The sequence below is a fragment of the Micrasema longulum genome, unplaced genomic scaffold (assembly GCF_059751315.1).
Source record: "Micrasema longulum isolate JH-2025_06_02 unplaced genomic scaffold, ASM5975131v1 h1tg000123l, whole genome shotgun sequence".
NCBI lineage: Eukaryota > Metazoa > Arthropoda > Insecta > Trichoptera > Brachycentridae > Micrasema > Micrasema longulum.
The window spans coordinates 16,331-44,023 of NW_028277329.1; the positions used below are offsets into that span (position 1 = coordinate 16,331).

The window sequence follows — 27,693 nt, forward strand, 5'->3', positions numbered from 1 at the left end:
ATGATGGGTTATTCCTATTTGTAGGCACCTACCTTAATAGACAAATCAATTTTCAATACCCACTTGGATAAACTGAAAAATAATAAGTATCAATATCAAAATAACTTTTTTCAAATGCAAATTAATTTATATTACCAAAATGACATTACAAATAAAAGAAAATATTTAAGTCGTTATATTGGGACAATATATCAGACCAGGAACCCTCGAGCAATGGTTTGACATTACAATACAATAGATAAGACAATATTGTCTTGTCTTAGCTCCGTGAACAGCCTCGACCGTGCAGGACAGAACGCTGAGACAATACAAAAACTCGGCCGCAGTTCACACTTGAGTACTGCGAAAATGAAGACATGACAGTATTTATTACGAGCCAGTTTACAAAAATATTATTTATTTTATACCGAGACGTGTTGGAATTGTTTAAGGACGAATGAAATAGTAAAAAGGATTTTTTCTGCTGTCATTTTTGTCAGAAAAAATGCGGGAGAGTGACACGCTCGCGTTGAGCAAATTGCTATTGTTATAAATCATAAGATCCTGTCTGTGCGCGTTCACTTGAGGATATCGCCGCGCGCGGTGGTGGAGGTAATCGGAACACTGAGATGACAATGTCTCTGAATGGTCTGTCCTACAAATAAATAATACTCTCCAATAGCAGGAATATTTAATAAATAAATCAATAACTTACCGACCTGGCATAATTATTAAAGAACTATACCTATCTAAAACAATTTCAACTAAAATATTGTGTTTTTATTGAATGTTTAAATCTTGTTTTTCCAGAGAGAAACCGAAAGTTAAACCGGCACGGAAGATCGTTGGATTTTTTGATTTGGTATAAGCATACTTCAATTATTAATCATAATGTCGTCATATTATTACATATTTGATTTTTTCACATTATGTAACAATTATTTTCTACAGCTTGTTTATAATTAATATAAAATATACACTTTTTGAAGAGATCCTGCATGAATTACTCTATGTACATAGATGAAACATAATATTTGAACAGTACTTTATAATACATGTTTTATGACCTGCCATTTTATTTTTTGGCCTGCCTGCATGGTGTTTTGGCTCGGCTATATGGAGGATTCCAAGTTCGATTTCCGCTGAGAGCACAAAAATTAAATGTTATTTTTTTCAATGCAGCATGGTGCTTATTAAAAATATCAACAGATAGGAGAATTTAAGAAATACGAATCCTAGAAGATAGGCAGAATGATGTTACACAGTGTTAACAACAAAAAAAGGCGCGTAAATGTCTGTACAGGGCTTAGTTAATAATTCATTCCTTTTGCAATTACAAATTGAAATTATTTTATAATATTTTTATTCTGCAAAAAATGCATAAATTTGTTGTTCAAACTCAAATACAACTTTTTATTTTAAAAATAAAAGACGAGTGATTCTCAGATCCACAAATTCAGAGTAGCCAGTGACTGGATTCATCGCTTTTGCGATATCTTCGAGACTGGTATCTTTATTATAAAATTAAATGTATTTATACAAAAATATTAATAATAAGACAGATAGAGAATTCAAAATTAAATGAAAGTAATTGAATTTATTTATATTTGTCAGAACGACCTGTGTTATAAGGTAAATACAATTTATTTATCTACGAAATTGCAATGAACTCTTTCACCAAGAATTTTCAATTACTCATCTGTTTGTAGTTTCGTTTCTCCACCATCAAAGAGAAAGTGTGTCTGTTGCTGGGAACCTTCTTGTGCTGTATAATGGGTATGGGCATACCGCTCGGCAGTCTCTTGTACGGAGAGTTCACCACCCTGATGATGGAGAGGTCTATCAATATGACGGGACCCTCGACGTCTACCGCGGTACTGGCTCTGTTTGGCGGAGGGAAAGTCCTGTAAGTATCCTAAATAAGGTATCTCACACATTTTGTAATTCTCATACGGTATAATTAGTTGGGGTACAACAGTAAAATCTAACCTGGAACCTAGAGATAGGTTCATGATTTAAAGCACAAAAGCTATAATTACATAGAAATATTAACATATTACAACAGAGATCGAGAACGCTGTAGAGAAGGGAGATTGAAGTCTACCCATTTAGAGGATTTATAACATGATCTGTTATTGGCTGGTAGATGTTATTCCAACGAATTCAAATATTTTTTACAAATAAAAATTCTTGCGTAATATTATAGCTTTTAAAAAGAGTTGTGAGTCTAGGAATGACAACTGCATTTAACAGTGTGATGGCTGTCCGAAGATCAGATATATATTCAGTAATAAACCAAGTGCTGTCTATACCAGGCACATAGCACGTTTTACAAATCCGAATTTTGGCAACTCACTATACAGCTTAAATAGCAAATGAATTGGTTTGAAGAATAGGTGTCTGCGTTTGCATTATTTTATGTAATTCATAACATTTATACAAAAATGAAATATTTTTCAGGACGAACCCAACAGATAAAGAAAGATACGATGCTCTTATAGCTGATTCCATTGCTTTTGGAACAAGCAATTTGATCATTGGGATAGTTCTATTTTCCGTTGGAATAGTCGGTATCGATTTGCTCAATTATTCGGCTCTTCAGCAGGTCAGTTTTTTTATTTACTTTTTAAAAATTGAAATTAACTATCCCTTTTTCCTATTCTAGTCATATGTCTAGGTCATATGACCTTCTCAAACCGACTACCATAATGTCCGCACCTATTCCCAGACTCCACAGATATGGCTATAATTACGAGATACTTAAGCTTTGAGTTTTAATAGTTACAGAACTAGCCTGATAGCCCCTGCAGGTCACATCACAATCAATTGTGGTAGATTAGGGACGAAACCTTGATCGTTTGATCTGGAGTACGCATCACTACCACCGGATCACAGCAAAACCTAAAGATTTATATTTTTTTAAATAAATTTGCCACTAAAATAAATACCAATTAATTTCAACACCGCGGATGAACCATTTGTCAAAATGTTCAAGAGGGTCAAAAAATCTTGCAATTTCATAAAAAAATAAATACAGTTTATTTTGTGTTTTCTTATTTATATAAGAAAGTTCTTTTTTATTATCGTATGCTTCTAAATGAAGTTAATTGTGGCAGTTAAACTGGCAGGCGTGGCGTATTCGCTGTATTGCCTTTACGGAAATCGAGTACGTCTCATCCACTGTATTGGATTTAGAGATATACGCAGTATTGCTTGCTTCTTCAGTGGGGATGATTCATTCGCAAAATTGAATTGAATCCAATGCAAGCAGTCTATTGGTCAATTTCGAAATTAAAATACACCAATCGATGCGGCTTGTCCTATTCAACTGAAAACGCCAACAAAATGTATTTTGATTTTTTTTGGCTCATACGCAGTATTGAACTTACATAGACAATATGTTTATTAGTCAGGTTTTCGGCCGTTACTTTGACACGCAAGATTCTACCAATTTTATTACCACTGCCATATTTTATATTTGTTAACAGATTAAAAGGGTTCGTATCCTCCTATTGCGTTCCATGCTCCGCCAGGAAATGTCCTGGTATGATACTGCTGCTGGGATAAACTTTTCTTCGAAAGTAACAGAGTAAGTACATACTACGATTACCTGCTGCAAATTGAGAAGTGCTGTCAGTTGCTTATTTATCCATGTTGTTTTTAGGGATGTTGAAAAAATGAAGGAAGGTATGGGAGAGAAGATTGGGGTATTCGTCTACTTGGTTTTTTCCTTTATATTCTCCGTCATGATTGCATTTATCTATGGGTGGAAATTGACTCTAGTTGTTCTAACCAGTGCTCCTGTTATAATCATCGCTACTGCTATTGTTGCCAAGGTAAGTTACAGCGAACCATTGGAGTTACAAAACCCACTCTGGCGGCCTTTTTCACTTCCGAGCGAATCGCCAAAAGACAATTGTTTTACAATATACACATTATCACTAGTAAATGTATGAATCGGAGCTGGATATTTTACTCACAGTTGACTTATTTTGTAGGGTTTTTTTGATGTATAAATAAATTATACCTTTATCTCCTTTTTATCGAAATTCATTCAGAGCATGTTCTTTAACTCAATTTAAGTTCGATAATTATTTCAAAGATAGGTATTTTTCATTTATTACACGCTTAAATTCATTTTTCAATGTTTAGGTGCAAAGTACTTTAACAGTGCGTGAGCTGCAGGCGTACGGTAGTGCGGGAGTTGTGGCCGAAGAAGTCTTGGGAAGCATTCGGACTGTCATAGCATTCGGGGGAGAGGATAAAGAAAAAGAGAGGTAAAATTACATACCCCTATGTTTACTTCCTTTTTGTTTTTGAGAGCTTTAAATTAATGTTTTGAATTCAAGAATATTTCAGGAATTATTTTGTTCAGGCCAAGATTACTTTATATAAATTCTGCTTCATTACGTATCTACTGATTATAGATATCAGCTTTCAACTTAACTGGATTCATTCATTATTAACAAATCAGTTCTTTTTAGCTAGCAAAAAAAAAACAAAAAGTACATTGAGAACATCTTCGTTATCATCAATGAGGGTCATTATGATAAAATAAAAGTTTCACCCTGTATTATAACCTATGTGTTCTACCAGTCTTATTTTAAATCAGATAATCTCTGCCTGGTGAGACTGGGAGCTAACAGGTAAAATATATTGACAAATCTATGTTTTTTCTGTTCGGTTGACCGTAAGTAAGGAAAGGTTGCCAGTCAAAAGGCGCATAAATTTTAAAATGTAAATATTTATTCATAATATAATTTTATTTACATTTACTGGGACCGCAAGTTCTAACTCCATGGCACTAAAGTTCTGTGTTTCGAGTTGGGACAAATAATATAGTAAAACAATAATAATAAACAAAACAAGAACATCATTTGAAAAATAACACAGCTCTAGTATTATATAAAAAAACAAACAACAAAAATCCAGTCCCGAACCCCTCTCTTGAAAATAGATTTGGTCCTAAGTAGTAGTATTAAACACTCTCGGTGTGATAAAGGAGAGATTTTTCGACAGATATACGGATAAGCTGAAACCTGCTGTTAAAGTTGGTGGCTCGAAAGGACTATACTCGGGATTAGGTTCCGGAGTGATGTGGTTTATAGTGTACATCAGTTACGCCATTTCTTTCTACTACGGAGTGATCCTTATCATACATGACAGGCATCTGGACGTCAAGGAATACAACATTGCCGTTCTTTTTATCGTAAGTTCTTCAAAACATTGTCATCTAAATGTAGTTGGAAAGATAGAAACGTTATTGGTGCTTGAATCGATTGTGTCTTCTTGATTAGTTGCGAGTACATTATGATGATTATGGTGATTTACACACTCTGCAGCCGGAAGATCTACAACTTCAGAGTTTTGATTGACATATTCTGGATGTTGTCCTGCGTTGTTATAAGCCTGTTGCTGCACATGTTGTTGACCTCCTTGATGTGTTTGTTCATGAGAAATCATCTGACTATTTCGATGATCTGATACTTGACATGTATTTGAATCTTCTTTTTTGGCTAAAAATGGATTAGTTTCTAGCTGCTGAGTATTATGTTGATTATATTCAATAGCGTGCTGATTACATTGATTACCTAGGTTACCATTACCATTGTTATGTTATACTTATACTGACATTTCATCTTTTAGAGGCCAATATTTCAGTTTAATAATGCGAAAGCTAACCTATTTTGACTAGATATTATATAAAACTTGGAAAATTGTGGAAATCAGAAACATGCAGAATTGTGTGTGTTAGACTGTGTGTAAAGTAAACTTAAACCAGCAAATGGCATGTCATAAACCCTGTAAATATGCCTAGACCTACAATTCCCAATAATTCCTTCGTCCGAGTTGAGACACCTATTAAAGTTGTTTACTTCCTCTCTATTGAAATATTGGTCTCTTTAGATGACTGTGGACTGTAGTCAGTGGAGTGTTTGCCGCTGCGAACCTGCCTTATTGGGATGGTTTACGTAGGTAGACACCTAAATTGATAAGGACCTCCGATTGGGGTTTACAGATGGAGTTCTTATGTGGAAACATTCAGTCCCTGTAGCTCAATCACAAATAACTATTGACGTGCTAATAAACGAAGTGCTAACAATTTCTCACCATGGTTGTTTATCGTATTCGCGATCACAATGGAACATCCGTGAACACCTAATATTAAATGTCAAAATATTTACGTTTCGCGATGCACAATCCTGATGTGCAATCACATATTTGAATTTCACCTGTGTAAATATGGAAAATATTCCAAAACTGCTATTTTTATTTATTTATTTATTATTATCGTGCTATTTATTGTATTTAGTCGGCGGTTGGCAAACCAAATGTCAAGAAAAGCAGTCGCCATAGTAATTGTAATTTAATTTTAACTTTTTTGTATTAGACACTCCTAACTATTTTGCAAATGCAATATTGTATTAATTTTTATAGTAAACGCCGATTTTTCGCCAGTGAACTGTATTTATTTACGATGAAAACAAAAAACAAACCAACACGAGCGTTGACTTAGAGATTACACACGCGTTGACTTATGACTGCGATAACTTGAGCATGTTCATTATGGTTCATTGTGATCGCTCAAATGCTTAGCATGTTTTTAAGCACGTCAATAGTTATTTGTGATTGAGCCGTTGGGCTTCACACTTTACATTTTGCTGTTCGGAGTAATCTAAATGTAATAAAGTAGAATCCATCACTCAGAATAATGCTGCCTGATAGGCTTCCGACTGAAAGAATAATTATGTTGATTTAAATATTGTTGTCAGATGTCTTAAAGACAGTTGACAAATGTAGAGAAACTTTCATAAGAAAACCCCGTATTTGGAATATCAGATCTGTCCTTATTTAGTTCCACTCTTCCTCTGTTATCAACCGAGGCTTTTAATCTACCATCATTATAGTTGCCTCCCATATCTCACTTCTTTAATCGGACAGATTTTTATATTCATAAGTGACCACACACTATGTATCTTCTTTTTTGGGTGGTCCCGCGCAGGTTGGATTTATTCTGTCGTTTCATCTGTTGCAGGATCCATCTTCAGGGTAAACTATGTGTTTATTGATAACAGTGACCGTGAAATTCTTCGCGGCTATTTGACCATACGCTATTTACAAAATCACTCGAGGTCGTATTCGGATGACATTATTTATGTTTCCTCTAATTTACTTCAGGTATTTTTCGGAGTGCTGGCCGGTGCGCAAAACCTCGGTTTGACTGCGCCGCAAATAGACGCATTCAGCAGTGCAAGAGCCGCCGCATTCGGAATATTTCAAATTATCGAGAGGAAATCCGCCATAGACAGCCTGAGTATGGAGGGACAGGACCTAGAGGATCCCAGGGGAGATATTATATTCCACGATGTGCACTTCCATTATCCCTCGAGGCCCGATGTCAAGGTAGTCCGCTATCTAAATACTATCTGCTCGACAGCATACGGTTTCAAGCGTAAGGAGGTGTCGATATGTATGTCTGCGCAGAATTTATTTATCTTATAATTTTTTTATTTTTTTTTTTATTTTATTATTTTTTCACGCCCATAAGGCTTTTACATACATGAAAGTTTTACAAAATATAAGTATTTAAACAACATTAAATTTAAAAAATACAATATAAAGCAACAAAAGATAGAACAGTGTTAAGAAGTATAGTTGGTATAAAAATAAAAAGATGAGTGTATTAACAACATAAATTTAAAAAAAAACAATATACTGTAATAAAATATAGAACTGTGTTTAAGTTAAGTTGGTTTAAAAAAAAAAAAGCAATATGTATATATATTTCTATTTTTTTAATAAGCTAAAGAAATACAATTAAAGGTTTAAAGCAGCTAGGTACATAATGTTATAAAATACAATATGAACAGAATATTAAGTTCTATTTGATAAGGAACATATACATTGATATTTAAAATTTACAAGACTCACGCTAAAGACATCGATGTTGTTAGCATATTGGTTCGCGAGTACATGCATCTGCATTACTGGCGAATTCGCGCTGTAATTGGTCGATGATGGACCGCAGTAGAACAAAGTATTACATCGGGTAACTCGACCAGGCACTCGCACATTAATCAAATTGATAAGTTTACAACAATCGAACATCAACATTATTATTTTAAACAAAAAAAGCAAGTCATTTAATTTTCGTCTGTTTTCTAATGTTTGGATGTTTAAATAATCATTTAAGTATGAGTAATTTATGTATTCAATCGGTATACTTAATTTAAAATTGATAAAACGCAAAAATTTATGCTGAACTCTTTCGATGTCCTTAATAGATATAAATTGATTTAAGCATTGGAAAGCGTCTATAACCATGCGAGTGTTTCATAAATTAGGAGTGATCGGACCCACTTTTTCCCATCCGTTAATAAATGGTACTGCTCACGCCATTACCAGTTTGTACACAGGCCTACGTACATGGCTAATCTTTGAATGCAATTATTCCAGTTCCTTCATGTTTGCGTGTTGCTGCGCTGACCGCCTCATATAATAGTGAAGTAATCTAAATGAGCTGCGGTGTTTAGATTCTGCGCGGACTGAACCTGGAGATCCGCTCGGGGGACACGGTGGCGCTGGTGGGCTCCTCCGGCTGCGGCAAGTCCACGTGCGTGCAGCTGCTGCAGCGCCTGTACGACCCGGAGGCGGGCTGCGTGACGGTGGGCGGGCAGAACGTGCGCTCGCTGGCGCTGCACTCGCTGCGCGCCGCCATCGGCGTGGTCGGCCAGGAGCCTGTGCTCTTCGCCACCACCATCAAGGAGAACATCAGGTACACTGGACTAATAATCAGTCGACACGGGGACTGTTTATTTATTAACAATTTAGTTTTATTTTCATTTATAAAGTCCCAACTTCACGGAACCAAAGGTCTACGTTGAGTAAAAAATAACACATAGCATCGTGGATTTAAAGCACTAGGACTTACATCATCGGAAGAACGACGGGCGAGAGGAGACATGATTGAAACTTATAAGATACTCAATAATTACTATGACTGCCCCCTGCATGAGATGTATCAATTAAAGCCCAACACAAATTTACGGGGTCATAACTGGAAGCTCTATCATCCCCAATTCCACCTCAATTCCAAGAAAAACTTCCTTTCTAGCGGGGTAGTTTCAAACTGGAATAAATTCCAAAGTCTAGTTGTCCATTCTATTTCGGTCAACCAGTTCAAAAACAGATTGGGTGCTTTTTTGAAGGAAGAAGAACTTGGACAAAAAGCAGGACACGAGATATAGGCGCATCAGCAAAGGCTGCCTGCCTGTAACAAATAATAATATAAAAATAAATAAAAATACTTGAAATTTACCTATGCACCATGTACCATTGTTTAGAAGTCGTAGTGGCGCAGTTTGGTAGAACGGCTAGATGAGAAACAAGCATCTCGGGTTCGTTTCCCACCAATTTCTCAATTGGTCTGGGATTTATGGTGTATTATTCACAGCTTTCTTCCCTACCCGTTGACAGGCCTATTGACGACCCGGAATGAATCACATGTTTGTAATTCAGTAGGAAGTTAAACTAAATTTTTGGTGCTTATTTATTTTACACAATTTTTGTAGATTTGGCCGACCAGACTGTTCACAAGAGGAGATAGAAGATGCCGCCAGGAATGCCAACTGTCACGACTTTATAGTCAAACTTCCTCACGTAAGGTTTTTATACATTTCTCGTACGTGTTAATGTGGACCGCACCCAAATTCATGATCATAATCGTACACAAAAAACTGCATTGATACGCTGGAGGTAAGGTGATCAGTGTTAATCTTCAGGTACCAGTGATTGTCGGTTATTGCCGATAAGTGCGGCCATTGTGATTGAGCAACTGGAAACAGTGCCCTAACGTCGTATTACATTACTAAGCAAACCACGACATTTTGAAATACAAGTATTTAAAAACAAAAAATTAACGCATATAATGGTATACGGTTTAATATTCTATTTTCCATAATTTGTAAAAATCAATATACAATTTCGGCCTGTTGTAGCAAAATACGACATCATCATTTAAAAAAATAATAGTTACATATCACATTGTGTGTTCTATGTAGACTCATGTGATATCATAGCCACACGAGGGTTAATTAAATTAGACCTATGAAATGCAAATTCTACGCTGATCAGTGAGGGAGGGGGAAGGATGTATGGACAGAGGGAAAAATACAGTTTTCACTTTTTTAAATGTATAGTAAAATATTTACATGTCTAGGGGTACAACACAATGGTTGGGGAGCGTGGAGCGCAGTTGTCTGGCGGCCAGAAGCAGCGGATCGCCATAGCTCGCGCTCTCGTCAGGAGGCCGACTATCCTACTCCTGGACGAGGCTACCTCCGCGCTGGACTCGCGCTCCCAGGCCAAGGTGCAGCGCGCGCTGGACAGGGCCAGCATGGGCAGGACCACTATTGTCGTGTCTCACAGGTGAGAATACTAGGCCGAGCATTGAGAAATTGTTTATCATTATTTATTACGGTTGGCTCTGAACAGAGATCCAGACAAATCCGCGAACTTGCTTTAAACGTGCAGGAACACGACTGATGTTGTTTTTCCCTACTAAAATATTTCATAATTTAGTCGATTGTCCCAGATAAATTAAAAATTCAAAAATAAATTGTGGTTTAAAGTTTCTATAGTTCTACAAAATCCTACCAAAACTAGTTTGTGATAAATAATTAGAACATGCAATATGTTTAACTATCAATTTAATCAGGTCATTGTTGATATTATTAATATGTTTTTGAAATTGATGAAAAATGAAATTCATAAAATAAACTCAAGTTATGAAGCTGTGCCTTGAATCTGGAGTACATATATGAGTAATGAGTGTACTTTGAGGTCTTGGATTAGCGTGGAAGGAACAGATACACCTTTTTTAAAAAAATAATTAAAATAAAATGCATACTGCAAATAACTCCTGTTTTCGTAATATCAGCATATGTTAATTTTCTTTTCTTTTCTTTTCATGGTCATGTCATACCGTATTTATATGCTATAAACCTATTAATAATTAAAAAAGGAATGGCCCACGCTCAGACGCTGAAGTCTTTGTGGGCATTTTTTCCAATTTATGTTATAGCCTTATTTTAAGATGTATTTTTGTAATTAAAATTCTATGTAAATATATGTATGGAAAAATAAACAAATAAAAAATAATAATAATGATAAAAAATAAATTAAAAAATAAGTTGATACATAATAGGAGTACACTGTACCATCAGCTATGCTTTATTATTTTTATATTATAATGTATAATTGTGTGACTGATATTGGTGTTCTGTATTCAAGTGTACATTTATTTTAGTATTTATAATATGAAATAAAAGTTATACTTGCATATTTATAATAATATGAAGTTGTGTACTATTTATTTTACACTTTACATTTTCATTTTTTAAATTTATTTATTCATTTAAAGATACGTATTACAAAAAAATAATAAAAATATATATTATATATATGAGACGGTTTATGTAACCAATTAAGAAGAAGCATCTAGTTAGAATTTACGAACTTTATTTATAAAATGTATCTCATGATTTGATAATTCTCTGTTGGCTTTCCAATGAAATAAAATAAAATATAATAAATAAATAGTGCCGTCGCTATCCAGAATAATTTGGACTGGTCAGCACTCTGCTAGGGTTGGCTAAGATTTCAAACTGTATGCTGAAATCCCAAAGAAAAAAATGTTTACTTACTGAAAAATGATGTTTGAGTTGTTTTTCATCTGAGATGACTTTCTAATGGTTCTATTGAGCATCCAGACAAACCAGAGAAAAGTGAAATTCAAACAGATCAGGCAATATTTTTTTTTTACCTCTACGATCAGTGGTGTAGTCCTAAATAAAAAAGTACCAGAGCGCCCCGCCACCACTATGGTGAAGTGGGAGGGGGAGAGACACATGTTTAGACATTTGCCAGTTATCGGCAATAAATACGTTTGTTGTTATTTCAAATTGTTTGAAGAGACTGAGGTAGATATTTTTTGAAACATAATATTTGTTCCTGACCAGAACCGGAGCGCCGCCCCGCTCAGATAAAAAGTGCCGGAGCACCGCTCGGGTGCGCTCCGGCCCGACTTCACCACTGTCTACGATGGAAGATCATTTAAGAGAAAAGTGTCATGATTTCAGTGCAATGTCTAGAATATTTGGGGATTGTTTGAACTACGAAACAGAACCACAAAAAAGGCTTTGTGATTACATTTTTTCTTGGAAAAAATATGCGGTGTCTGTGACAAGCGCAAAGTATCCCCGAACTGCTAAACTTTGTCAGTAATGGGACCCCGAGGGGTTGCTTCCCTTCAATGTTAGGAACAAGTGCGGCGGTGCAGTAACCTTTGGGAGATTTTTTATCATTTTAAAAGTATTCAAGCGTCGGGGAAGTGTTCATCGGTACCTCTGTCAGTTCAGTCGAAAGAGGAAAAATAAAAGGAGTTTTAATGGTAGGTACAACAACTCTTTTATTCATTGCATACTCGAGGAACAATAAAAATGTGCTAATCTTTACGGAGAAATTGATGTTCACTATGAACAGTATGTAATTATCGACATCTGCGTGATTTATTTATTGTGTATGCAGACAATTGGCAGAATTCCGTATTAAATTTGGTAAAGTATCCAAAATCAAACACATTTATTAGATTTTAATTCTACTTTATTTTTTTTAATATTCAAGAGCGTCTTTGTGACACGTTTCGTCTTAAGACATTTTCAAAAAATAAAAACTTAATAATTTGTAATATTAAATATGTAATTATTGTAGCCGACGTCATAGTCCTTTAGTTTATTATTGTATGTTAGTATAAATGTTTCAATTATTATTTTACTTGTATTTAATATATAACCTAGTATGTATGAGTCTGCGAGGCTAATTCCGTGCCTAACCGGCCGCTGCCGTATAAAGGACGAATTGAGCGGGAGCGTGTCAAGCTAGCGGCCCTTTCACGTCCGCTCTAGTCGGCGCTCGATTGTGCAATGAAGGGACGGAGGCGGGGGTCGGGGCTTATACGATGGCTAGGGGGCGCCTATTTACGTTGGCCGCTCGGGAGAATACTTGACAGGAGTGGGGGGCCGGCACCATTCCCATACCTAAGTTAACCGTAGGGTCAGATTTTGTAATCTTGTATAAATATGTGCACATGTGAGAAATAAAGACATCGATCGAAAACAGTAAACACTCTCTTTTAACTCTACTCTGCCCGATTACTTCGCCACTTCGTCTTCAGATCTTCACTGCATCTTTCCTGGACTCAGCCGAATCCAGAAGCGGATTTACAACCTGCTAGCCGCCACTGTCAGCCGACAGTATTTGGAATAAATATTCATACCTACGGGCTACTGATACCTATCGCAGCTCGCAGTAGAATACCAGCGCCTTGCCGAGATTTTTACAGTCTCACAATTCTTTATACGAGGCGGAAACGCGTCTCGTACAATTATATAATATGTATAATAAACTTATTATTATATACCTACTCGATATATAAAAACTTGTCAATTAAATTAAAATGATGAAATAATTTTATAAAATCTGAATATATTTTTACCTTAGTTGACATTGAACACCAATGTAGAGTTTCAATGAATTTTTTTTCAAATAAACCTGTATAAATGAAATCAATAGTAACATATAATTGTTATATTAATTTTAAAGTCGTACCCTTACAAATATTTTTTAATAATGGAAGACTTTCCCTAATATACCTAATAAAATCGGGGGTTAAGGGTCATAAGGGCGAAACTACAAAAACACAGTTTTGAGACAAATGATAAAACAGTTTTCAAAAAATAATACTGTCTTTTAAGGGTAACAAATAAAGAAATTAAAAAATACAATTAATAGAGCATAAAATGTTTTAGAGACAAAAATATGAAACTACGCTTTCGTCTATATGACCCTGACTTGCGCTTACATTAGTAAATTAACAAAATGATGTAAAAGGTGTTTTATTCTTCTGACTTTAAACAAAACGCTTCATTTGTAGTTTCATACAAATTTATCTAGGTAACTACTTATCGGATGAGTTTCATCTTTTTGTCACTAACAGGATATTTTGTTTGGATATCAGATTAGTACTTAACACAAAACAGCATTTTTTGTAGTTTCGCCCTTATGACCCTAAGCCCCCGAAATATACTCAGTATACCCTAATTGATTTTTAATTACTTTACTTGTATAGACATCCTCAATCATTAAACAGCAATTATTTTTAGTATATGAAGAAACTTTGTAAATATTTAAGTTAGTTTTAAATGTCCCAACAAGACACAATATACGCTCTTGTATATTTAAAAAAAAAAGTAGAATTAAAATCCAATAAACGCGTTTTATTTTGGATACACCAAATCAGCGAGATTATTTATTGGAGATGCGCAGCCTCATACATCTGTCTAACATAAGAAATTTGTAATGCACTTAGTTCTTAGGATTTTTAAGCACCTGTTAAGTTGTGATTTGTTTCTTAGAATATCTACCATAGTGAATGCGGACAAGATAGTGGTTTTCGACCAGGGGGTAGTGAGGGAAATGGGAACGCACCGAGAACTTATGGACATGAAAGGACATTACTTCCAGCTCGTCAACACAGATATTCCGGATTCAACCCCGGGTTAGTTGTTACTAATAAAACTTAAGAAATAATTTTAAGTATTTTAAATAGAAAACCTTAAGGCTGTAGTCGTAGTCGGAAAAAACGAATGTTTTTTAATTTTTTGTTTTTTCAAAAACAAAAAATTAAAATTTCGCCGCGGCCACTTTTATGTTAAATATATCATCTTCAAATTATTGCAACAAATTTTTGTTCAATACTTAGTCTTTATTGAGATCCTAGATACCTAAGTTTAGTCTAAATTTGAAATGGCGTAATCTGCCGGTCTAAAAGTAATTATATTTTAGTTACATAAAACTTTAGAGCATATTTTTTAATAGAAATACCTTAAAACATATTGTTTATATCTAATTTGTGTGTTTTTGTTTTTTTATTGTTGCCCGATTAAAAAAAAAACATTAATTTTAAAATGGCAAAATCGTATGATTTCCTAATTTTGCGTTCGTTTTTCCCGACTACAGCTTTAAAATAAAACTCTTCGGTTATACAATTTCACCTCATTCAACAAAAAAATTGAAGCTTAAATAAACGTGAAATACATTACATGTATTTTTACATGCAATCACAGAAAAACTAACAAAAATCAGCAATCTTCGCATTTTGACTGTTTTTTTGCCAGCCGTGACCCCATATTTGTTGCGTTCGGGGTTGTGGTCCGGACTCAAAGCTCAATGGTCCGTGGTTCGAATCCCACTCTACCCCGACTTGATTCCCATTTTCTAATAGTAAATTATTTACAACTCATTAAAAATGGACTCCAAAATGAAATATTTTGGAAAATTATAAGAATGCAAATATTTATTTTCCAATTAGAAAAAAAGTGTGTTTATTTCCTACAATTTGTAAGACAAGGAGCCAGATTTTTTTAGGTTTGAATATTTAATTCTATGGAACTCCATTCACAAGACAAAAATGCTATTAATATCTCTAAAATTAAAAAAATGCAATGAGCCCGTTTTAGCCGTGTTAACCCTTCATTTGGGTTTGTTTTTCATTTGCTTTTGCAGAAATGATGCAGTCGCGTAGTGTCAAAATCACCAAACCTCTGGCCGTTTCGTCTGCCAAGCTAGCCCCGTACGACTCGACTTCCCGCAGCTCCTCCTCCTCATCGGAGGCGGGGTCCGAAGACAGCGACAATGACAAGAACCATAAGCAAGAGGGAGAGCCCGTCAGCTTCCTGAGGTTGCTGAAGTACAACACTCCCGAGTGGCCGTACATTGCCTTGGGGTGTATCGCATCCCTGTTGAGTGGAATGATGTTGCCCGTGTTTGCAGTAGTCTTCGGCAGTATTTATGGGGTCAGTTTATTCATAATAGTTGCTAAAATGAAGACTCAAATCGCTTTGTTCTCTGCAATATTTGCAATCACGGTTGTTCATTGCAATATTTACCACTTTATTAATAAAGCCTTCTCGTATATAACACCAAATATGCTACTGAAAATACACAAATCCTACATGGAAACAACTTTTGAAGAAGGGTTTCAGATATGGAATCCCCATTTTGCTAAGGATAAGGAGCTACAAAGCTGTATGTGGTCTGTCTCACAATGCTGCAGGATCTGCAAAAAAGGGGTGCCTTGATTGATGAATAAGCTGCCGTAAGAGTTTCAACGTGTAGTCTGAATGTGTAGTCTCAATAACTTCAAAATTGGGCTAGATTTGTTTGAAAACTAGAAATTCATTAAAATAGATTTAAGCGTATCAGCTTTAAGCTGCTCGCTTAAAATCAAAATTATAAATATATATCTGTACCCCAGGTGCTCGCTATCCAAGATGACGATCTGGTTTTGAATGAAGCAAAAATATACTGCGTTTATTTTATAGTCATCGGTATTGTTACTGGACTCGGTACCTTCCTGCAGATGTTTACCTTCAGTGTATCGGGAGCCAGACTTACAGCGCGATTGAGGTACTCGATATTTTTATACCAAACTTGATTCCTGTAGTGATTATGTAGTTTGATTATCGATATGTATATTCATCGATCAATGTATTAGCTATCTAACATATGAATTCATTATTATTATCACTGCTAGGTCGAAGAAGAGTTCCGTGTGCAAATTTCAAATTTATAAAATTTGTACGCAGAAAAATATATGCATATTTACATATATATTAGAGATGGGCCGACTATGACTTTGGCCGACTAGCCGACTGGCCGACTAGTTTGTTGCAAAAAGGCTGACTAGTCAGCCAAGCCGATCATTGCTTTCGGTGGAACTCCACGAACCCGTGTGGCATCAGCAATGTTTGTGGCACTTCATTTACAGCCTCTCGCATTTGACGCCTGATCATGTCGGAGCAGGTTTTTGTTTACAATATGTTTATTTTTGGGTGATACCGTGTGTGTTGGATTTGTTCCGACGTTTCGGCTATCATTGCAGGAGCCATCTTCAGGGTAAACTGAGTGTTTAGTTGTAGAAAAAAGTGTGTGTATAAAAAGGGTAGAAACTCACAATTTGCCTTTAATTAAAAAATATAAATAATTTAACAAGAGTAACATGCTCTTAACACATTTTCTTTGCCATTTTTTGTTCCTCGTTTTTTTTTTTGTTTTTTGCCACTGTGACGTAACTGTGTGTAACATACTTTTATTTGTAGGTTAGAAATAAATAATGGATTAATTTGAATTGAATGAATATTTTATTTTCAATTATTTATGTTTAAAAACTGAAATTGTGATTCTAACACAAACAATAAATAGATTACGTACGTTCTTGATTCAGACTAGTAAAAGCTCTCATTTAGAATGTTTTTTTTTGTTAAAATTACACTAGTAATTACATAATTTCAATTATTGAATACCAAAGGAAGAGTTCCTATTCCTCGATTAAATTAAAAAACTGTTAAGCTGAATCCATAGTAAAAACTATTAATATAGGTTACAATTTCATTTTAATCCCCCTATTTCAAAGCATAGAAATACGAATAAAGTTAACAGCTGCAAAAAGTGCCAACTAGTCAGCGACTAATGCCGACTTTAAATATGGCCGGATAGTCGGCTTTCTCGACTAGTCGGTACATCTCTAATATATATATTTTGAACTTGGTGAAGACTTTGTTAGCATCTTTGGTAAAAAGATTCAGGTTCTCTTTATTTTATTTCAGGCAAATATTGATTTGAAAAGGTGTTTCACCAAATTGCTACGGTCCCCACAGACACAGTTGTTGTTACAGAGGATACCGGTGTATCTGAAGTATAAAATTGATCATATAAAAAATGAAAATATACATGAAATATACCTTTATAAAAAAGTGTCCTGTGAAATTTTGGTGGTGATAATAAAAATGTGTATAATGAGAATGAAATATTTTGTGACAATGTGCAGAGGACATTGATAATCAACGAGAATTTAGTTATGGGCTTTATAACTTCAGATCTTCCTTATTCTCGGGAATGTTGCGCCAGGAAATGGCCTGGTTCGATGACCCCAAGAATTCTGCGGGCGCCCTCGGCTCCCGACTGGCGGGGGACTGCAGCGCCATACAAGGAGTGAGTAGAACAACTGCACTTAACTTGCAGACTCTGCGCCAAAAGCATAAGATTTAATTACCTCTATTTTTAAAATATGAGACAGTTATTCATGACTAGTAAATTGATTACATTGATTTTAATGTGATTTTTCTCAAGCCTTGATGTTCCCTATTGTAATTCACTACTGTAATTGAGCCTCCTGGCCTGTTGTGATGAAAAAAAAACAACTTATAATTGAATAAATTATTTTAATATTTAATTAAAATGAATTTAATTTAATGAAAAATTTGAGGGCATTTAATAAACTACAAAAAATAATCTAAATTAACATTCAACATTCTACACGGTGTGTTATGTGGCCACTCAAACCAGCCAAAGGCAGGTCGTAAGCCCTGTAAATGCCTTTTCCCTTTCTGTTGCTATAAAGATCTCTCTCTAGGGAGTGAAATGCAGCCTCCAAACATTTGGACATTCTTAAAAGATTGTTACAATTTTTTTTACTAAAAACATTAGTTAATTTATGAATTTAATTTTTTGATTTTGTTTATTTTTTAGAGTAATTTAACAAAAACTTTTAGGCGAAACTTTATTAAGTCAATTTTATTGTTTTTTTAAAATAAAAAAAATATATTTCACAAAATTCAATGATTGACAATGGTACTTTGTTGCTATATATATATGTACCATTTTACGTTTAAATGTTGTTTTTTTTTGTTTGTATGGTACATGCCCTTCTACGTGGGCACAATTCAACTGTCAACAGGCGACCGGGATTCGCGTGGGGTCCATGCTGCAGGCCATGTCCACGATGGCCCTGGGCTTCATGGTGGGCTTCTACTTCTCGTGGAAGCTGACGCTGGTGTCGGCCATCATCCTGCCGATGGTCATGATGGCCGTGTTCCTGGAGGCGCGCTTCATGTCGGGGCTGGGCAGCGGAGAGAAGGCCTCCATCGAGAGCTCCTCGCGCATCGCTTCCGAGGCTATTTACAACATCAGAACAGTCGCCAGCTTGTGTAAGATATTCATCATCTTGAGCTCATCGTCGCATGATGGTGGACATAGACCTCCTTTTTTTCTTTCTCTACTTTGGAGTTTTGTCTTTCGACCACACATTTAGTTGTGTAAAAAGTGTTGTACATTTAGTATAATGCAATGCGGTTGCCAAATACTGGCCAAATTTGGCAACTGCTTGTCTAAGAAAGACAATAGTAATGCAGCATTCAATTTGAAGACAACCGTGACAAACAGCTTTGCTGTTAAGTCCTGTACAAAAACAACAAAGTGGGCCGCATCTTTCACACTTCCGACAGTAGGTAGCTACTTTGCTCGCTGTCTTTTAAGTTTCAGACTTTCTAGCCAGAGGTCATCGTGCCACTTTTTCCTCCTTTACGGCTCCTCTCCACACATCTCTATCCTTAAATAGATCTTTCCAATGATCGGCGTCAATGCAAGAAGCCTTCATGTCACGTTTATACCTTTAAATCACAATTGCCGATTTTTTGGCATCACAAACTTTTCCGTACACAATGTCTTTCGGTATTTGGGCATCCTCCACGTGACTTACATGACTGAGTCACCGCAGTCGTCTTTCTTTGGGTTGTAAATACTTAGTAGTTGGTGATAATACCAATTTAAAGCAAGAATTTTAAACCTTTTGCATATTTTTGTAAAAATCAATCAGGGTAGGAATTGCTACAGTTTTTGTCGCTCATTGTGTCGTCGTGGCGTGTGTTGTTTGCACTCTTTCCGCATGTTTAGAATTGCACTGCAACGTCCACCATCTCCTACAATGAAAGTACCCCACCCCTTTCCCGAAATTCTATCAATTTTTTAAAACTAATTGATCAATATTTGATATTTCTTTACAATCCAAAATAAAAAAAAACTTTAAAAGCTTTCATTGTACCCCTCACTGCAAAATTGACAATTTGTAATCGATCAAATTCACATGGTCAGTACAATCACCTTATTCTAGTTTCCCACAGCATGACTGTGAAACAATAGTGTTCGTTCAAAATTGAGACCGCGGCCGTATATCACAGATCCCGCTTTGAAAGGAAGAAGAACTTAGTAACACAAACAATGACACAAAACCTCTATACTATAGGAAACGTTAGATCAATTCCTTTTGGATACCCAAGGATCGTTTTTGGCTCATGCCAAAATGATATCCTCAAAGGCGTCTTCGCTTTTTATGAAAGTACAAAGGGTGAGCCGAGCAACGTGGGGAATAAAAAGTAATGGGGTCCGACTAATATACCGAGGAACTTATGTCGCACAATTAACATATGCTGCTAAAGTTTGGGCTCATCGTGCATCCTCTGGTGGCGTCTACAGGACCCTCCTGAGTGGCCAAAGAGCCCCTCTTATTGCACTCACGGGTGCTTATAGAACTGTGTCCACAGCCGCTTTACCTGTCCTGGCCGGGGAACTTCCGGCAGACTTAGAGGTAATGGAATCTGTTGCGGTGAAACTACTAAAAAAAGGTGAGTTGATTACATATTTTGACATCAGTGTTCAACACCGAGAGGGTAGTAGATTAAAACCATTGACAAAAAGAATAACAGAAAAAACTATTGACGAGTGGCAAATTAGGTGGGATGCATCTCTGACGGGGCGCTGGACGCATACATTTTTTCCGGACATACGAAAAAGACTAAGCCTTAAAAAAATTAACTTGGATCACTGTGTTGTCCAGATGTTGTCTGGACATGGTGAGTTTAGGTCAAAACTATATGACCTCGCACTAGTAAGAGATCCTGAATGTACTTGCGGGGAGCCCCGTCAGACGGCTGAACATATCCTATGGCATTGCCCGATTTTAGATACTGAAAGGGAAAACATGCTAAACGGCTTGACAGAGGTGACGAGGCCGATGTGGAATCCAAGCTTATTGGCTAATCCAACTAACGTCAAAGCATTTTTTCATTTTGTCAGCGAATGGGTAGAAAAATGGGAGGAACTGGGTAAAGGCCTACCATGAGTACTAAATCAGTTTAAGATAAAAGGATGCATACTTGGGTACTAGCATTGGTTGTCTGAACTGAACTCTTGTCCGTCTGTGTTGTTTTTGTCCCATAGAAGGGAAATGGTAAATTACAAATCTAAATAGTAGACTAACTCAAGAGAACCACGCGCCGACCATGCTCTAGGACCCGTTTCGTCTGCTTTAAGGTCTGTGAGATTGTTAGGACGATTAAGGTCTTTGCTTAGGATTGTTTCTACTGTTGGTATTAGGAAAATGGTTTTTGCGAGGAATTCAGTACTATGAAGAAAAGTAATTTCGCCTGAGTTCGATAGGGATCGTGTTAGGATCTTTAGGATTTTGCCGGAAGTGTCTTGATGATTTGATTTTCCACTGTGATTTGTTATAGATCTGTTGATTGAGTGCATGTTGTATAGGACAAATTATTCTAATGTTTCCTATATGTATTTGGGTTTCGTGTCGTTTGATTGATTTGTTTGTATTACTACGTTCTTCTTCCTTTCCGATGCGGGATCTGGAGCGTACGGCCGCGGTCTCAATTTAGAACTAACACTGTATTCCTCCACTGTAATACTGGGAAATTAGAAAAGGGTGATTGTGCTGACCATGTGTATTTGATTGATCACAAACTGACAAAACTGCAGTGAGGGGTACAATGAAAGTTTTTAAAGTTTATTTGTTTTGTTATTTTCGCGGTTTGATTGTAAAGAAATATTAAATTTTCGCTTAATTAGTTTAAAAAAAAAAAAAATTGATATTGATATGCGAAACTGAAGAAAGACTCAAGTCTTTATGAACAGTTTCGGGAAAGGGGTGGATGCTTTCATTGTAGATCAATTCCCCAATACAATATGCACTCAAACAACGAAAGAAAAACAATTTGCATTCCGAAGCACTAAGTAGATCAAATTATCAAGACCTCTCCTACAGGGCGGACTGCCTTATTACTGTACAGGTCACGAGAGGGCTGTGGAGCAGCGCTATTTGGTGGAGTTGAACAAGCTGTCTCGCCTCGCCACCAGGAAGGTGCGTCTGCGGGGGCTCGTGTTCTCCCTCGGACAGACGGCCCCCTTCATCGGGTACGCCGTGTCCCTCTCCTACGGGGGCAAAATGGTGGCCGACAAGGAGATCCCCTTTGAAGATGTAGTCAAGTATGTTTTCACATGACATATATATCTTTTTATAACTACGCTCTATTAGTGAATATCAAGTGTATACTTTCTTGTGATATCACATATTTTCATGTTTGCCAAATGACAAATTTTAATTTATTCCATTAAAATGTATTTTTATCATCAAAAACCTACTGATATAACTAAATTAATGTTCATTTCAATGGTCGATTGAAAATATATGTTTTGACTTTCTCACTGTCCTTGGTAAAGAAAAGATTAGTTATCATACAGGAGGTGCGGCAGCATAATTTGCCCATGTGAGGTTTGTTCGGCCACAAGAGGGTGTAGATGGTTTCATTCAAATGAATGGGTCGGAAGTTTTTTTTCATTTCACTTTGGTACTAAATACGTTGGATGAAGAAACAGCATGTGTTTACCGTAGAGGCTTATTTTGCTAACAGTCGCCACATATTGAACATTCTGCGCTCACTTCAATATTGCCGCCTGAGCTCGTATTCCTGTGCTCGTATTACGATGTGTCGAGATCGATACGTTGGAATTTGGGTAAATCAGTATATCACCAATGGGGGAGCCACTTGCCGGATTTTTAAAACAGTCTAATCTTAAATTTCCAATGTTGTAGAATATTGAGAAAAAGTAATTAAAATGATAATTATAATATCTTCCGTTTTATTGACCTTTCAAATCTGCAAATTACAACCTACCGCACCCCTATATCATTCTCATCAGTGGCGCAACAGCCCATTGTAGGCCCTGGCTTTCTCCAGAATCTGTCTCCATTCCTCGCTGCACCCTATGGCTCTTCTCCAGTTTGTTGGGTTATTTGCCTTTATGTCACTTTCCACATTATCCAGCCATCTTAATTTTGGTCTGCCTCTGCTTCGTCTACCTTCCGGAGTGGTATAAATAATATTTTTTGGGGTACGATTATCATTCATTCTGTGCACATGGCCCAACCATTGTAATCTTCTTATTTTCATGAATTGCGCAGTGTCGGGTTTGCCATACAGTGCCTCTAATTCATGATTAAACCGTCTCCTCCACACTCCGTTTTGGCTGACAGTACCAAATATCTTCCTCAATATTTTTCTTTCAAATACCAATACCATGTTTTCATATCTTTTAAACATAACCCAGCATTCGGCACCATATGAAATGACCGATATGAGGAGAGTTATGTAAATAATGGTCTTAGTTTTGCTAGTAAGAAATTTGGATCTCAGCACCGCACCTGTATATAAAAAGTATTTAATTTGAGATTATTTCTACGGCAAATGTTTTGTCAGAGTTTCAGAAGCACTGATATTCGGATCGTGGATGTTGGGAACGGCCCTGGCCTACGCACCTAACGTAAACTCGGCCATTGTGTCGGCGCGTAATGTGTTCTCTCTCTTGGATCGCAAGACACTCATCTCCTCCTCTCCCGACTGCCAGCCACTCGAGGATTGGGTGAGTCTAGGAACTCGGATCTCGGGTCTGATTAGGAGCAAAACTAGAGCGTTCTATTTTAATTTTCCACACCTTTGCATATTGCAGCACACCTCTGGGAACATAAGTTACGAGAAAGTGGAGTTCGGATACCCCAACCGGGCCGACAGTAAGGTCCTGAATGGGCTGGACCTCACGGTGAAGGCCGGCCAGACCCTGGCTCTCGTGGGACCCTCGGGCTGTGGGAAGTCCACTTGCATACAGCTGCTGCAGCGCCTCTACACTCAGCACTCGGGAGACATTGTGAGTTCGCGCAACAGGACATTTACACGCAAATAATATAAAACAGAGTTTTCATTTGTTCATTGCCTTAATTTGAATGCAACTTAAGTCACTAAATAAAAACTTCATAAATCAGTAATTTTGTATGAGACTTTTTTTAATGAAATATTTTGTTTTGAATATGATTTTTGAATGTTTTATTCAAACAAATATAAACTACTGTAAAACTGACCACTTACGCTGTATTCCAAGGAATGTACATCTTCTTTGAGATACGCTTTATTCGAAAAATGAGTTTTATCATCTCTTTTCTCTTGACTTTTGACAAATTGACAAAGATACGAGTATTATTAGAAACTACTTTAAGGAAACATTTCTCCACAATATCCATATTGATTTTGAAAATACAATTAATTTTTATAAATCTATTTCACATGTTTTCATAGGTACTTACGCATACTAATGTGATATTTCCCTATTGCATTCTTTGTTTGACACCGGTGTATGGTGAAATATTTAGACACGTGTCACCAATCTGCGGTCGATGTTTAATTCCCGGTGACACGCGTTTATATATGCCGGTAAGTACCTTTAGGAACGTTACTTCCCATTTCAGAAATTAGACTCGCTGAACATAATAACGGACATCCCGCTGCCGGTATTGCGCTCGCAGCTGGGACTGGTGAGTCAGGAGCCGGTGCTGTTCGACCGCACCATCGCCGACAACATCAAGTACGGAGACAACACGCGGGAGGTCACCATGGACGAGGTGGTGGCGGCAGCCAAGAGCGCTAACATCCACGCCTTCGTCGTCGCTCTACCCATGGTGAGAAGAAAATATTGGATATATTCACAATATTCAGTGTGCCGATAAAATTGAAAGCAATGATGAACCAGTACATAGGTACTATTACTTTTATTATTCTGATTATCCATAGGGATAATCAGAATAATAAAAATCGTTCTCAGCAAAAGTAAACTAATTTTAAGAATCAACAAAAATTACTAAAAGTTTTACTCCACCTGTAATGTCACAAGTTCTAATCGGTGAGTTGGCTTCCATTTAAACTGGAAATCCATCACATCACTATCATCAGAAGAACTAGTGACATCCAATTCCCAATTTTCCTTGGCACTGAACTTCCTAATGAGGAATGCAATAAATTTTTTTTTTTTTAATTGTCCTGTAAAAATAACAAAAATAACTTGTGCGGTGTTGTTAGCTGCTCGATGTTATGTAGGTGCGGTGTGGCATTTGGTGAGTAAGTTGTGCTGAGGCAACATGTCTGTACTATCCAGGGCTACGAGACCAGCCTGGGGCCCAAGGGGGCGCAGCTGTCCGGGGGCCAGAAGCAGAGAATCGCTATCGCGCGCGCTCTCGTGCGCCATCCGAGGATCCTGCTGCTGGACGAGGCCACCTCTGCGCTGGACATTCAGAGTGAAAAGGTTTCTATAATAACTCGTTACTTCTACACAAAACAACTGAACTGTCAAAATAATGGGCTCTATAAATATTAACAACAAGTATGATTCTTTTTTACAAAGCTCAATAATCCTCGATGGAATTTATCGTAGATTGATTTTACCGTAGCCTTTCTTATTTGGTCAGTCCATTTAGCTGGGTATTCTCCTTCCTTCGACTCGGCCAGACATCATTACCTTTCCTAGGCTGCCCGACTTGCGTCCATTCCCCGTCAAAAGTGTCATCGTACATTTCCGCTGGTAAGAACCAGATGTCTAATATGTGTATAAGATGATGTATAAGACAAAAATGTCTAGAAAATTCTCCATATTCCATGTTTGTCGTTCTGCAGTTGGTGCAGGATGCGCTGGACGCGGCGAGCGCGGGACGCACCTGCGTGACCATCGCGCACCGCCTCAATACGACGCGCGGCGCGGACGTCATCTGCGTGCTCGACGCGGGCCGCGTGATCGAGCGCGGTACGCACGGCGAGCTCATGAAGCTGGGCGGCGTCTACCGGAAACTGTACCTGGAGGAACAGGTCAAGTGACACGAGATAAACGCACATTACATGGCACAGCACAAATTACGTCCGCAATTGCGCATATTTTTTAAATTTAAGTTATATTTCCATTCAATAATTCGTATGTGGAATTATTCAGTTTCTTTCTTGAATAGAACATTTTTCATTTTCTGTTCTGTTTATCGTTTAACACAATCTACGTACATTTTATAATGTAGACCACAGGTTCCCAAACTTATTTGACCCACTGCCCCTTAAATTACTCAATCCCTCCTTTTATACATATACTTTTATTAATTGACCTAAAAGGAAAAAAATATTTTTTTTTTATGTACTATGGCATCATAAATAAGATTGCTTGATACTTTAATTCGTAAAATATTTACTTTACAATCCTAATGAGACAGATGAATCTTGATATACTGCCATCAATTTGAAATGTTTTCTACATATTATAAGCAGTTAAAAGTTACTTTCTTATTTCAAAATGGTAATCTGGAAATTCAACAATTTGAAATTTCGAAGGTATTTGTTAAAATAATTAGCAACATAGATTGCTTACACTGGTCTGCAAAAAAATTTTTTTTTTTTCGAGCCCTGACTCCATTCCTGCTGATTCTTATATAAAATGACATTCTGAATCCGAATATAACCCCCGTTTTCCCTCCATCACCTGCTGTTTTCGGGGGAGCCCTTACCATTTTTATCACTTTTCGATAGTAATTTTATGGCCATGGATTAGATTTAGAGGGGTGAAAAGAAATATTTTAGCTGTAAAAAATAATAGAGGTGAGGTTGTCAATGAGCTGAACACTCCTGTTCATCGGTGGACTGTGGCTCAAAGTCGGGGGTGGGGGGATCCACCGAAAATGGCAGGTGATGGGGAAAACATGGGTCATAATCGGATTTCATCGGAATCGGATTTCATATAAAAAAAATGGAGGTTAAAATATTATTATCCTAATGTCCCCTTTTTGCTTCCAATGCCCCCCTACTTTCCTCAGGGCCAGCATTGCCCTCTCAGTTTCCCTTCAGCCCCAGGGGGGCAGATAAGCCTACTTTGGGAACCTGTGGTGTAAAGGAAATTAAAGGTTAAAGCGAATAAAGGTACACTTATGACTAAAAAAATAATATTTTGATATGCTCTCTGGAGCATTTACATAAAATTAGTTTCATAATATCAGTTTCCTTAGTTGTTTGCACGTATAAACAGTTTATCATGCATGCATTATTTTTATGAAAGTAAAATAGTTTTAAGATCCTTTTAAATCATGCCAAATAAAAAAATGTTACATAAATCGAACATCAATCAATGGGCAAACCAAAATGATTTTTTAAAATTCTCTCTTATGAATATACAACTTGGGTTGTGGCCCCGTATTCATTTTTTTTCGAAAAAATATATATTTGCGTTCTTATAATTTACACAAATATTTCAATTTTGATGGCCATTTTCAACGAGTTGTAAATAACTCACTATTAGAAAATGGAAATCAAGTTGGGGTAGAGTGGGGTTTGAACCTCGGGCCTCGGGCCTCTGGCCCGTGAGTCCGCAACACTAGCCACGGGACCACAACCCGATTTGTTGAAACTTGTTTAATATTTTAGAATAGATGCATCAAAAAAAATTTTAGTGAAAGTTTTCAAAGACACAAGCTTTTTATAGTAATAGTTTTGAGAATGAAAAATCATATCGGTCATAGGAGTCGATTAAGGAATTTATTGAATTACCAAATCTGTCAGTATAGGAACAGCCCCACGATGTAGAGTTTCCCGTTGAAGTCCTCGAGAATGTAGAAATTAG

The 27,693-nt window shown here is 36.7% G+C and overlaps 1 protein-coding gene across 1 annotated transcript; it reads left to right on the top strand.

Moving 5' to 3' along the window:
• Mdr49 (Multi drug resistance 49) lies at nucleotides 1-27,587 on the top strand. The gene is made up of 23 exons (XM_088240385.1): nucleotides 1-20; nucleotides 790-841; nucleotides 1,689-1,885; nucleotides 2,440-2,584; nucleotides 3,468-3,568; nucleotides 3,644-3,815; nucleotides 4,132-4,256; nucleotides 4,999-5,188; nucleotides 7,159-7,383; nucleotides 8,514-8,755; nucleotides 9,552-9,639; nucleotides 10,199-10,407; nucleotides 14,454-14,596; nucleotides 15,604-15,893; nucleotides 16,355-16,506; nucleotides 17,976-18,090; nucleotides 18,836-19,085; nucleotides 22,014-22,209; nucleotides 23,481-23,643; nucleotides 23,731-23,925; nucleotides 24,521-24,730; nucleotides 25,204-25,350; nucleotides 25,719-27,587. The coding sequence occupies exons 1-23, from the start codon at nucleotides 1-3 to the stop codon at nucleotides 25,914-25,916; spliced, it is 3,825 nt and encodes a 1,274-aa protein (XP_088096511.1). The 3' UTR covers nucleotides 25,917-27,587.
• The last annotated feature ends 106 nt before the right edge of the window (nucleotides 27,588-27,693 follow it).